Raw genomic sequence first — 14,712 nt, 5'->3', positions numbered from 1 at the left:
ACATCTGAGAGCAGGGTGTAGGGCTCATAATTTATAATCATACTTGTGTGTATACGTGCTTGTGTGTATACGTAAGCCCTTGGTAACTACATATCAAGGGCTTTTTTCTTTGCGTAAACACAGTGTATGCTGTAGAAAACAAAGTGCTGTAGTAATTTGATGAACAGAAAATTCTACAGGCAAATAAGGTGGGAAATACTGCATATTATACCCACACTGCCAACATTCTTGGTGCACCAGGGAACACATTTGCATATTAAGGACTGAATGGTCCCATAATAAAGAGACACCTTTAGGTTAGTTCAATCTAGTGATTCCCAGATTTATTTGGTTATGACCATCTATTCCCCCAGTAGTCCTCACCAATGTTCTGTGGAACGAATCTGTTTATTTGCAGAACACACTTTTGAAAAGGGTTATTCTGAATATCTATAAAGTGTTTTAAATATGGTACATTTTAATGAGGTTATATACCAAAATAGCATAAACACCAACAATGACAGAAACATCCAGGATGCAACTTGTGAAAGTAAAAATTTTTATTTTGATTGATTTCTCAATGTATAGTTCAGTATAATGCCAGTTTTTAATGGCAAAGATTTGGTTCCACTGAAACTCCATAATGCTACAGAGAGCTACTACTTTTTCCAGGAAGTAGGTAAACAGCTGGAAAGAAAAAGGACAACTTCCTAGCAGCATGGCAACTTAAACTGCAGATCTAATAGGTCTGCAACTTTTACACTAAAAATGGCACAAACAGCTGGTGACACAAGTGAGAAATGGGGAACAAGATGTGAACACTGAAAGGAACAATATATATACTGCAAATACAATGAATAAACCAAATGTAGCTATACGGATCTTAAAGGATAATTATAGAAAAGGGAACCAAATATTTTCCTCAAATGCTTTTTAGAGCCTTTCTGTAGAGATACAAATATATATATATATATTTATCCAAAAATATGTTTTATACAGATAAATGTTTCTCAATTAAAGATGGGACCAAAGCTATAGGTATAACATAAAGCACATTGTCTTTTGTAAGACTATTTATCCACCTGAATTTTCAATTTCTTTAAAGTTAGTGCATTAAATGTTTTCCAAATATAATTACCTGACATTCTTTTTATAGATATAAATCAAGTAGGCATTATGTTTTAAAAGGGTTTGCAGGTTAAACTTTTCTAAGATGCTGTGCATATTAAACTTATTATGAGCCCCATTAAGAATCATTATTAATAAACATATCAAAAAGGGCTATATAAGTCCGATTTTCCTGTTCATAGTAAATATTTTCTGATTTCCAGGTTACAAGTATTGAAAATGCACAAGAAAGATTTTACTTCACAAGCACTTTTAAGAATATACTTTGATTTAATATGTATGTCAATAAAACTCCACATGTTGTAACCATTATGTTTTTGTTTTTAAAATGGGGATGTAATACTAATAACCACTACCTATAAAATGAAGCACACAATTGTTTTGGCAATTTTACAAATCTTTTTTTCCAGGTGTAAAGGTTACAAAAATTCCTAAAAATTAGAGAACACTGAAAACATATTAAAGTTTGACATCCAACTTTATAGTAGTTCCATTTTACCCTGAAAGATAACTTAAAAAATATGGCCTTCTTAGAACAGGCCACTCTGCTATTATAAAAAATTGGTGACAGCAAGAAATTGTATCACTGATATGTGGAATTTTTGTAAATAGTTTTCTCTCCAAATCATTAGAAAAATGTTCAAAAATAAAAACAAAATAAAATATGGTGGTGGTCCCTAAACTATTTTGAAGGCAGGTAGCTTAGTCTAAGCTAAAATATTTTTTTCATTCATAGCAATAATCCTCCCCTCAAATGCCCATTAAAAAAATGCATGAAACAGTACAATAGCAAAAATCAAAGAGCACAGACTGTATTTTCAAGAACAGAAAAATCTCTAATGCTGAAAGATATAGTAGAAAGCAGATTTCTTTGGGGACATTAATCAATTAGTTTATAATTCATTATGAAGATTTTTCTTTTCTATTCCGGGGAGAGTCTGCTACATTTGAAGTTAATGTTCCATTTACACCATTTTCTGCAAAAAGAAAAGAATCTGTGTTACTCTTTTATAAATAAATGCAAGTAATAATCTTTATATGTAAACATACCTTCAGAAAAGAAAATGTAAAATCCAATATATACTCAGGTGAAATTTATTTACCAGTATTTAACCAATCACAAAACCTGGTTAACATGTTTAACACAATGAACTGAAAGTAGCAAATTCAAAGAAAACTACTATTAAAAGCAGAAAAAAGTGACAGGACAGAAAACTATTTAAAAAGTTACAAGAATTTAAAAATAGTAATCAAGAGAAATACCTTCTGTAGAAATAAACTTTTCACATCTGACGGCAAAGTCCTTGGGGATATTTGTTTACAACATGCTAAAGTTGGCGTTTAGGATAATTCCCATGTGGAGGGGTGTATTACAGCCTTCTTTTTATTTATTTATGTTACTGTTGTTTTTCAGACTCTGTCACCAAGGCTGGAGTGCAGTGGCATGATCATGGCTCAATGTAGTCTTGAACTCCTGGGGACAAGTGATGCTCCCACCTCAGCTTCCCAAATAGCTGGGACTACAGACATGTGCCACCACATCTGGCTAATGTAATGGCCTTCTTCAAGCTACGATGGAGTAACAAATGTCTCACTGACTCTCTCCAAAAATGTAAGAGTTGCATACAGAAATGGATGTTTGAGGCAGGGATAATGGCTTGCACCTATAATCACAGCACAAGTGGAATCCAAGCACAGATATCATTGAACTGAATAACAATGAAAAAGACATAACGAAACCTGTGAAATACAGACTGGGCACAGTAGATCACGCCTGTAATCCCAGCACTTTGGGAGGTTGAGGTGGGCGGCACCTGAGGTCAGGAGTTCAAGATCAGCCTGGCCAACGTGGTGAAACGCCATCTCTACTAAAAATACAAAAATTAGCTGGGTGTGGTGGTGGGTGCCTGTAATCCTGGCTACCTGGGAGGCAGGAGAATCACTTGAGCCCAGGAGGCGAAGGCTGCAGTGAGCTGAGATCCCGTCACTGCACTCCAGCCTGGCAATAGAGCTAGACTCCATCTCAAAAAAACAAAACAAAACAAAACAATACAAAAAACTTGTGAAATACTGTTAAAGTGGTGTTGAAAAGTTTACCCTTAACTGCATGTAATTGATAAGAGATACAAATTAGTGCTCCAAAGATCCAGCTCAAGAAGGTAAATCACAAACAAAACTGCAAATTAAACCCAATGAAAAGGAAAGAAGAATAGAAATCAATGATCCAGAAAAGACACAACTAGGAAAATCAACACAAAAAGACAAATGTTGGTTTTGCCTGATGGAAGAAAAGATAAAAGGCTTACGTTACTAACACAAGAAATGAAAAACAGGAATCACTCCTCATTTACAGGCATTAACAGGATAATTAAGTTCATATGAATAATTTTATGCCAATGTATTTGCAAATTTATTATGAACTAGACAAATTCCTTGAAAAACACTATTTACCAAAAGAGAAACAACTAAGAAACAGAAAATGTGAATAATAGTATCATCTTTTTTTTTTTTTTTTTCTGAGACAGGGTCTCACTCTGTTATCCCAGCTGGAGTCCAGCAACATCATCTCCACCCACTGCAACCTCACCTCTCAGTGATGGCAGCAGCAGCCCGTATGGAGTGGCTATTGCCATGACATTGGCTGTAGGGTGGGAGGTACAGCCAGGGCTGCATGCTTCACATAGCTAGCAGGAGCTCCATCCCTTTCAGAGTTGGAGGGGTGGGAGCCCTGCACTCCTGGGCGCAGCTGCAGCCACCCAGCCGTAGCCGTTGGGGGCCCGGGAAGCCCCACTGCCTCTGCAGGCTTGGAAGCGCCTGCTCCCGCTGCCTGGCCACTCTGCAACTCCTGGCATCCACTACTATTTTGGAGTGAAGGTGAGACTGACCATGGGATTAGAGCAGCACTGATATGCCAGCTCCCTGCTCCCTTGGCCATCGTGACGGTGAGTGCTGACAAGCATGAGAGGGAGGCCGAGGGGGACTGAGGGCAGCTTGGTGTGGGCCTGCAGGCATCTCTTGGAATGACCAGCCTAGGCACCATGGATGGTAGGTTGATGGCAGCAGGAGGCAGAGAGCTTCCTTGGCAGAAAGGCGTGGGCCCCTGGTGAAGCCCCCCTCTTCAAGCCAGGGACGGCCTGAAACCTGGGGGCCCGGCCGCCAGTTCCATGGACTGGAGTGAGAACTTATAGTGCTTTTTCTGGGCCTGCCCATGGACCAATCATTATGCACTTCCTTCTCCCTGAAGCTTATAAAAATCCTGGACTCAGCCAGACTTGGGCAGATGATGAGACTGTGGATAGGAGCTAACCATGAGGGCTGCACAGATGATGAGATGACCTGCCTGTGGAAAGGAGCTAACCAGATCTCCTAAGAACTGTTTCGCCTCTCAATGAACCTCCTCTCTGCCTTGCTCACCTTCCAGTTGCCTGCATACCTCATTCTTCCTGGATGTAGGACAAGAACTTGGCACCTGCTGAATGGCGGGACTAAAAGGGCTGTAGCACAAACAAGGCTGAAACATGCCCCCCTGCTCACCACACTGCGCATGACAAGAAACAGAGAAGAGCTGTGGTCCTTTGGGAAGCCCAGATCTAGGGGCTCCCTGAGGCAGTGCTGTGACACCCTCTTTGGGGTTCTGTGGTTCTGGCCACATGGTGAAATCCCATCTCTACAAAAAACACAAAAACTAGTGGTGTGGTGACATGTGCCTGTAGCCCCAGCTACTCAGGAGGTTGAGGTGGGAGGATTGCTTAAGCCCACAAAGTTGAGGCTGCAGTGAGCCAAGATCATGCCACTGCACTCCAGTCTGGGTGACAGAGCAAGGCCCTGTTTCGGAAAAAAAGACGACTCTAGGTCAGAGGGCTTAGTTGGTGAACACTTCCAAACACTTAGATGCAAAAATCCTAATGAAATAATGAAAAAGGGAATTCTGCAAAAGTGATGTACAATGGTCTCCCCTTATTTGCAGTGTTGCTTTCCATGTTTCAGTTACCCACAGTCAACCATGGTCTGAAAATAGGTGAGTACTATATAATATTTTGAGAGAGAAAAATACCACATTCAATTAACTTTTGCTACAATATGCTGTTATATGTGACTAATTTATAAATAAAACTTTATCATAGCTGTATTAGGAGAAAACATAGTATATAGAGTCATACACCACTTAACAGGCTATGTTTTAAGAAATGTGTCAGGCAATTTCATCATTGTGTGAACATCACAGAATGTACTTCCACAAATCTAGATGGTAGAGCCTACCACACACCCAGGCTATATGTTATAGCCTATTGCTCCTAGGCTAAAAACCTGCACAGCATGTTCCTGTGTGGAATATTGTAGGCAACTGTAATACAGTGGTAACTATGTATGCATCTAAACATAGAAATGGTGTAGGAGAAATACAGTATAATTTTATAGGACCAGTGTCATAAATGAGTCATGTATGCACATATATTGTATAGCTGTTGACTGAAATGTCATTATTTAGCACATGACTATATAGAGTTTGATACCACCCCTGGATTCAGGCATCCATTGGAGGTTTTGGAATGTATTCCCCCAGGGAGACTACTGTATTATCACCAACTTGGATGCATGTCAGAAATGCAAAATTATTTTAACATTGATAGTCAATGCAATTCACAACATTAACAGAATAAAGAAAAACTCTATGACTAAATGTTGCAGAAAAAGCATTTCTTAACATTCTACAAGTCATGGACACAAACTCTTAGTAAAAAATATAATACAAGAGAACTGAGTAAAGGGCATCTACAAAACATTCTTAATAATGAACTACCGAAAGGTCTCCCTCTTATATGAGGAACAAGAGTATTCATTTCTTGTATTCAATATTATGGTATAGTCCTAGCTAGTGTAATACAGGAAGAAAATGAAAAGGTATAATATTTATAGATGATATAACTGTATATTTTAGTGTAAACTTTAAGTGAATTAGGAAGATTTTTTCAGTACATGGATAGTATCTTAAAGAAAACAAATGGCATTACTACGTAACAAATAGTTAAAATTGTTTTTTAAAAAAAGCATGTACATTAGCTTAAAAAAGAAAATATCTGAGAATGAGTTTAATGAAAAATGTATGAGATTCCTATACAGACACCTATAAAATATCTCCTTCAACAACTCTTCCACTGTTTCTTGGCATTTTGGCTAAGATCAAGTGAAGACCTCTTCCAAAAAACAGAAAAGGAAAAAACACTGCCCAGTTCGTTCTATGAAGCCAGTATTATCTTGATACTAAAACCAGACAAGGATGTTACAAGAAAAATACACACCAGTATCTTTTATGCTTACAGACACAAAAAAACCTCAACAAAATACTTGCATACCAAATCCATCAAGAGATAAAAAGGATCATACACCATAACCAAGTGAAATTTATCCCAGGAATGTAACATTTGTTTAACATCTGAAAAGCAATGTAATCTATAATACCAACAGAAAAAATTAAGAAAACCCCACGAGGTTATCTTAATAGATGCAGGAAAAAAAGCAGCTGACAAAATCTAACAACCTTCCATGACAAAAATAAACAAACCAGGAATCAGGGGGGAACTTCCTCAACCTGATAAAGGTCATTTATGAAAAACCCATAGCTAACATCATACTTAATGGTAAAAGACTGGACGGATGTCTACCCCTAAGATCAAAAACAAGACAAGGATGTCTGCTCTATTTCTGTTCAACACGTGAGGTTCTAGACAGGGCAATTTGGCAAGAAAATGCAACAGAAAACATCCAGACTGCCCACCAAAAAACAAAAAACAAAAACCTATTTGAATAAATAAATTCAGCAAGGTTGCAGGATACAAGATCAATATACAAAAGTGAATTGTATTTCATATACACTGGCAATGAAGAATCTGAAAATGGAATTAAGAAGATGGTTCTATTTTACAACAGCATCCAAAAGAATAGGGTTAAATTTAACGAACTGCAAGATGTATACAGTGATAACTATAATTGAAAGAGATTAAAGATCTAAATAAACAGACATTCATGTTCATACTCTGCATATCAACCTACAGATTGAAGGTAATCCATACCAAAACCCCAGCTGGCTTTTTTGCAGAAACTCACAAGCTCATTATAAAATTCATATTAAAATGGCTGGGTAAGGTGGCATGTGCCTATAGTCCCAGCAACTTGGGAGGCTGAGATGGGAGAATCCCTTGAGCCTAAGTGTTCAAGTCTAGCCTGGGCAACACAGCAAGATCTTGTCACTTAAATAAAAACTCATATGGAAATGTAAGAAACCCAGAATAACCAAAACATCGTGAAAAAGAACAACATTGGGGACTCACATTACCTGCTTTCAAAACTTACTACAAAGCTACAGTAATCAAGAGAGTGTGGTATTGGCATAAGAATCGATCTACCAATAAATGCAATAGAATTCATGATCCAGAAATAAACTTTTTTTAATAATGATTTTTGAAAAGGGTATCAAGACAGTTCAATAGTGAAGGAGTCTTTTTAACAAATGGCACAAGGACAACTGAATATCAGGATGTTAAACTGAGTGTAAAAATAGTATAGCCACTTCAAAGAACAGTTTGGCAGTTCCCTCAAAATGTTAAACATAGTTACAGCATGACTTGGAAATTCCATTCCTATGCATGTACCCAAGAGAATGAAAACACATGTTCGAACAAAAACTTGCACCTAAATGTTCACAGCATCATTATTAATAATAGCCAAAAAGTAAAAGGCACTCAAATGTCCATCAAATGATGAATGGATAAAAACACGGTATATATCCATACAATAAGGTTCCACACAATGGAATATTATTTGGCTGTAAAAACAAATGAAGTCTTTATATATGCTATGACATGAATGAACCTCAAAACATTATCTAATTGCAAAAGACCACATATCACATGGTTCTGTTTACATGAAATGTCCAGAAAAGGCCAATCCTTAGAGACAGAAAATAGATTAGAGAGTACTGGAGCAGAACGAAGGGGGAAATGTGAAGTGATGCTAATGGGCATGGGGTTTTCTTTGCAGTGATAAAAATATTCTGGAATTAGATAGTGGTTTGTACAATTTTGTGAACATCTGTTAAAAATGACTGAAATGTATACTTTAAAGGGTAAACCTTATTGTATGTGAATTACATCCCATTAAAGCTATTAAAAATATTACTTGGAGAAATGAAAGACAACCTAAATAAACAGAGGTATATATTAGGTTGAAATAGTCAGTTATCCCTAAATTGATCTATAGATGTGATGTTATTTCAACTCTATCCCAGCAATTTTTGTGGAAATTGACCAGGTTGTACAATTTTTTTTTTTTTTCTAAAGAGGCACTATGTTGCCCAGGCTGGAGTGCAGTAGCTCTTCACAGGCACGATCATTGTGCACTGCAACCCTGAACTCTGGGTTCGAGTGATCCTCCTGCCTCAGCCTCCTGAATAGCTGGACTACAGGTACCCCCCACTGCACCCAGCTCAAATTGTACTAAAATGTATTAAGAAAATGCAAAGGGCCAAGACTTGCTGGGACAAACGTGAAAAAAAAAAAAAAAACCAGGCTGGAGGATGTAAATTATCAGGTATTAATACTTAGAAAAGAGTAAACCAGAGTGGACGTATTCTAAAAACTGGAACTTCCTGTGTTACAGCTCTAAGCATAATACCATATACACACTGAAAAAATTAACTGTAGTATCAATGCATTTTCAATTTTTGCAAAAGCCATAAAGAGAAAACAGGTTAAATGAAGGCTTAAAGACAAAGAATCAAGCAATCAGAAGTTATAAAAAAAAAAAAAAAAAGCTATTCCACTTGGGACAAATGGGCAGATGGGAAGAGGTTGTGAACAGCTTTTTAAAATGTGAATAAGATGCTTGAAAACAAACGACCATCCTCTAGTTTAGTTATTCACTAAACCTGTCCATAAAGTTTGGTCTAAAGTGGCTCAAAGGTAACCAAGAAGGGAAAACTTGTCAAAGAGAAATTTAGTGGACAGTTTTTGAGGGGAGTAACTGAGTTTCCTCATCCAAGGGATCACCCAATTGTGGAATGCAGTAAGATTACTTTGCCTCTAATTTTGTTAAAAAGCAGAATAATATTTTCTTTATAAGACCTTCAAACTAATAAATAAGATCCCACAACAAATTTTTAAAAAGTTTTCTACTTCTATGAGTTTTTCATTGCTTACTAAATACAAACCTGTTCCTTTTTTAGAAGATCTGCCTTTAGTTACTGTTGGTTTCTTCTTCACAGCTGGTGCCTGAAAAGCAGAATGTTCCCTCCACCTCCGAAGCTGAAAATTAATGAACTTCCACATCATGAATGCTTGAGTAATGCAAATGGATGCCAGAACAGCAATTCTAAGAAATATTAAGAAATCAAAAGTTACAGTGTATAAAAAACAATGCCACTGAATACATTCTATCTTCTTTAATAGTATTTAGTAATAATTTTGAGAAAATTGTATTATCAGTGCATTAATAATTTATCCTAAAAGTTAAATGCTTTAGTACTTCACTTTAGACATGTAAAATAGCAAAAGGTATGAAATAAAATCAAATGAGTATTTTCCCCAACCTCATATTCATCCTTTTTTTAGATGATTCAACATAGAGAAACTGATAATATATATTATCTAGCTGTATAAAGTGAAAAAAAAAGTTAAATTGATTATACCTAACAGCCAACACATTGAAGTTTCCAGTACTGAAATCCAGCTTCTGATTCTCTGCTCTTGCAAGGCCAAAACCAACAGTCAGTACTGAAAGAATTAAAGTCAGAAGTCTTCCAAAAACAAAAAGAACTGCCCACAGAGAAAATCTGCAAGAAAAAGACTGTAAGTCAAATTCCTGAAATCTCAAAAACAAGATTCTATTAGAAATTAGATTCCTAAGTCAGGCGTGGTGGCAGACGCCTGTAATCCCAGCTACTTGGGGGGCTGAGGCAGGAGAATCGCTTGAAACCGGAAGGTGGAAGTTGCAGTGAGCCGAGATCGTGCAACTGCACTCCAGCCTGGGCAACAACAGCGAAACTCCCTCTCAAAATAAATAAATAAATAAAAAGAAACTAGATTCCTATTAAGTAACGGCATATTAAAATAGCATTTCTTATTCTGCAAAAAAGAATTTTGTGTCAAATATCTGGGAAAGCCTATATACCACACTCAAAGAGATATAACACATACTAGCCTATTTAAATTTCTAAAAAAATCCAGTAAATAAATGTTTAATTTTCTGTTTAGCTTATCTCTTTTCTTGTATAAGAACTATTAATGTTCCTCAGAACTACTAGTATTCAGAATAATTTTGGAAAATGTTGGACAAAACAAACCAAAAAAGCTGTGTTATAAAGAACAGGATGCCTAATTCTCAATTAAGAGTCCCAGTTTTACTTTTTTTAAGACAACTTTGCACTAATTACAAGTTATACCTCTCCAATTCTGTTTTCAGTTCAATTTCCCCATCAATATATTTTAGTTATCTATAAGGCTAATTATCTATTGTTTCATTTTCTTCTGAGTTCACTTCTCTATCACTCCTCCAAAAGAAAAACGATTCAATAAACAAAGTAGAAGTTATAACAGAAAAGTAAACCCACAAAGTCTTCAAAATTGCAAGATATAATTCAGTATCTCTCTAGCTGAGAAAGGCTCCATTTTAGAGAGTAAAATACAAAGTCTGAATAGAGAAATAATTTCATTTTATTTAAAGTGGCTACTAATCGCTTAAAAAGTAATATAATGGCCAAAAGCCATGGATCTTGGCAATGTCAGGCAATGACTTTAAATACTTACTACACGAGAAATAGAATGGCTAAACAACTTACCCTTTCTGATACTTTTCATTGCTAAAATAAAACAGGCGAGAAATGTGGAAAAGAAATTCAACAAAATAATGTAGCACCAGAAGAACAAGTCCTAGATGATTCAAGCTGTTAAAAGAGGAAATTGAAAATGCGAAGATTAATTACCAATTAAGACAGGTCAGCATACTATCTGCCCAGCCTACTTACACACCCATGAAATATCCCAACTCACTTCAAAAGGTAAGCTCCAGCAATGTGGAAGAGGTAAAGACCAATGTAGACAAGCTGACGAGGAATATCCTCCTGTAAAAAAATACATTATAGATTAAAACATGCTAAAACATTCCTTTCCTTTTTTTAAGAGGTGGGGTCTTGCTACGTTGCCCAGGCTGGTCTCAAACCCTTGGACTCAAGAGATCTCCCAACTTTGGCCTTCCGAAGGGTTAGGATTTCAGGTGTGACCCACTGTGCTTGGCTCATTTCTGCTCTTTAAGTGAAAAATGCAGAAGTAGGAGATCTGAAAGCTATTCTGCCCTCACCCCACCCCAATCTCTAATCCTCAATTAGGTATATAGCATTAGTAAGTCACTTAACCTCTGCTGGCTTCAGTTATTTCATCCATAAAATGTGAATACTTAGATTTGCTTCAATCAGATAAACTCAAAATCCCCTTTAGAGCTAAGATCTACGGCTCTTGTTTCTAATGAACATGTATTAAATGACACAATATTAACCATAGTTACATGCTGACAATTTGATGTTCCTCTAATATTAAAATTGTTATGTTTATAGTAGTAGAGACACTTTTGTCTACCTAAAACAGCATTCACATTTTCAGCTCATGCTTTAGTCCCTTGTCAGTCAACACAAGTTTAACATTTTTTATTCTCATTTATACTACTCCTTAATTGTATATTATTTTTCCTCAATTACTTCGTAATCCCAAGTACCTAGATTTTATTTTTACTTCTTTTTTTCTCCCACAGTTATCTAGCTGAGCTGGTTATCTCAGAAACAGTATTTTTAGAAAACACAAGTCAAGACCCACTAGTGGGGCCAGGTGTGATGGTTCATGCCCGTAATCCCAGCACTCTGGGAGGCCGAGGTGCGAGGATCACTTGAGACCAGGAGTTTGAGATCAACCTGGGCAGTACAGCAAGACCCCGTCTCTACAAAAACTACAATTAGCTGGGTGTGATGGTCCCAGCTACTCAGGAGGCAGACATGGGAGGAGCATCACTTGAACACAGGAGTTCAAGGTACAGTAAGCTATGATCATGTCACTATACTCCAGCTTGGGTGACAGAGCAAGATTCTGTCTCTTAAAAAAAGACCTACTAGTGGATCATGAAATCAATTTTGGGGTCACACCAGCATCTTTTAAAACATGAAATAAAATAGAAAATGTGACCAGGCACCGTGACTCACACTTCTCATCCCAGCACTTTGGGAGGCTGAGACAGGAGGATTGTTTGAAGCTGGGAGTTTGAGTCTAGCCTGGGCAACATAGAGAGACCCCACCTCTACAATTTTTTTTTTTTTAATTAGCCAGGCATGGTGGCATGTGCCTGTAGTCCTAGCTACTTGGGGAGCTGAGGCAGAAAGATTGCTTGAGCCCAGGAGTTCAAGGATGCAGTGAGTTAGGATTGCATGACTGCGCTCCAGCCTGGGTGGCAGAGCGAGGCCCTGTCTCAAAAAAAAAAAAAAAAAAAAGAAAGAAAAAGAAAATGCTAGAGTATATAGCACATTGTATTATGAAAATTCTATTCCACATTTTACACACACACACACATACACACACACACACACAAAATGAATTATGATGTAAAAAGCTTTTCATCTTTGGTTGCAGTAAAAATGTTTACAAAACACTGACAGTGATAAGCTCAACAGGCCAGCCTACTGACTGATGAAACACCTATACCTCATTTCTAATTTCCTTTGTTTTCTTCGTATATATATTTACAAGGATTGTATTAGTCTAGTGAGTACTATTCATGTTCTACAGTTACTAATTAGAACGACGGAAATGCTGGGTTGCTGCTGGCAGGCTGAACCGTGTTCTTCTGCAGCCTCACTAAACTTATCTCTTGCATTTAGCATAGTTAGGTTCAGGTCCATTGGTCCTCCATTTCTCTGTGTTTCAGTATAGACAGCGACTTCACCAAATCTTCTGAGGAGGAGAGATTTTTTAAAGTCTACTTTTGAAATGGAAAACTCTTCTCTAGTAAGAATGGCGCAAAGATCAAGCGTTAGGTAGAACATAAGACAGTCTGAATATTACTATTTACAGTACTGTATTTTGGGACTCTTAGCAAAATTGATACCAAGTTTACTGTCATTCTTCCAACTGAAGAGAGACGTATCTCTGAAAGTAGACAGTCTTAAGATCCTCTCTACATAATTTGTAAATTTCCAATGAAATATTTCAGCTTACAAAAGGAAGGAGAAAGGGTGTTGAGATAACACGCAACCACAAGGGAACCTCTTCTCTCCCATTATAATAATTTCAGAAAAGCTCACTTGTAGTATTATCAATGCAATTTGACGTACAATGCATGTAGAAATGCCACTATATATATGCCACTGTTTCCCAGTGTGGTGTGTACATTAGTACTGAACAAAATGATTGTACACAGTACACAATGAAATACTTTTATTTAACTGTAACTAAAATTTTAAATAAAGTATTTTACGCCGAGCATGGTGGATCATGCCGGTAATAACAGCCCTTTGGGAGGCTGATGAAGGTGGATTGCTTGAGCCCAGGAGTTCAAAAACCAGCCTTGGCAACATGGCGAAACCCCATCTCTAAAAAAATACAAAAATTAGCCAAGCATGGTGGTTCACGCCTGTACTTCCAGCCACTTGGGAGGCTGAAGTAGCAGGATTGCTTAAGCCTGGCAGGTTGAGGCTGCAGCTGCAGTGAGCTGTGACCGTGGCCACTGCACTCCAGCATGGGTGACGGAGCAAGACCTTGTCTCAAAACAAAAAAAAAAAACCCAAAATATTTTGTTATTTAATATACCTTAATAATTAAAATGTCAAAAGTATGAATTAGTAGTATGTGAATATGGCAAAGCAGGAAGGTAGCCACATAAATGACTAGGTATGAGAAATATTGCCACATTCTTTCGTATGTGTTACTCAATGCTCCAAATTTCAGAGGAGAAAACAGACCAAGAAAACCCTTAAAACTTATGAGGGGAGCTTTTTAGTTTTTAACTGTTGATTAAACTCATTTCATGGCATAAAAACTTGAGTAAGGCAATGTAAAAAAAACAAAAACAAAAACTAATTTGCTGGAAAAACCATAATGTCATGTAACTACTTAGGCGGATTTTTTTTTTTAATAATTTAAAAGAAATCCAACTAAGTTTTTAAAATTGACACTGGTCAATTAGCAGAGAACCTAAGCTGCCTACTCCTTTCTTCTCTGACAAGACTAAAAACACTATTACAAATTACAAACAAACAAAGTTTCAAAAAGCCATTCCATTTCTGATCTTTTATCTTTAAATTTCAACCCAATTAGATGAAGCACAGTTGTGCTTGACATTAGCTAAGGACAAATCCATAGAGTTTCTTTCCTAAGTTCAGGTTCAACTTTGTATCTTAGCACTGTATCTTCTTTTTAAAAATAGAAACATGGTCTCACCATGTTACTCAGGCTGGAGTGCAGTGGCTATTCACAGGTGAATTTATGGTGCACTGTAGCCTCCAACTCCAGGGCTCAAGTGATCCAGCTATTTCAGCCTCCTAACTGGGACTACAGGCACCCACCACTGTGCCTA

At 37.1% G+C, this 14,712-nt stretch overlaps 1 protein-coding gene across 3 annotated transcripts in view; it reads right to left on the bottom strand.

The window, feature by feature from the left end:
- Positions 1-515: 515 nt before the first annotated feature.
- The window catches only part of LOC105483601 (translocation associated membrane protein 1), a 31,970-nt gene continuing 17,773 nt past the window's right edge, over positions 516-14,712 (bottom strand). For all 3 annotated transcript variants that reach the window (XM_011744556.2, XM_024793344.2, XM_071068125.1), the window contains exons 7-11: positions 11,151-11,221; positions 10,940-11,044; positions 9,791-9,934; positions 9,314-9,474; positions 516-2,084 (exon numbers count right to left, since the gene is read on the bottom strand). In XM_011744556.2, the coding sequence (XP_011742858.2) occupies positions 2,011-2,084; positions 9,314-9,474; positions 9,791-9,934; positions 10,940-11,044; positions 11,151-11,221 (555 nt within the window). In that variant the 3' untranslated portion in view covers positions 516-2,010. The remainder of the gene's footprint in view (positions 2,085-9,313; positions 9,475-9,790; positions 9,935-10,939; positions 11,045-11,150; positions 11,222-14,712) is intronic.

The sequence above is a fragment of the Macaca nemestrina genome, chromosome 8 (genome assembly GCF_043159975.1).
Source record: "Macaca nemestrina isolate mMacNem1 chromosome 8, mMacNem.hap1, whole genome shotgun sequence".
NCBI classification, from domain to species: domain Eukaryota; kingdom Metazoa; phylum Chordata; class Mammalia; order Primates; family Cercopithecidae; genus Macaca; species Macaca nemestrina.
This window is presented reverse-complemented; position numbering and strand designations above follow the sequence as displayed.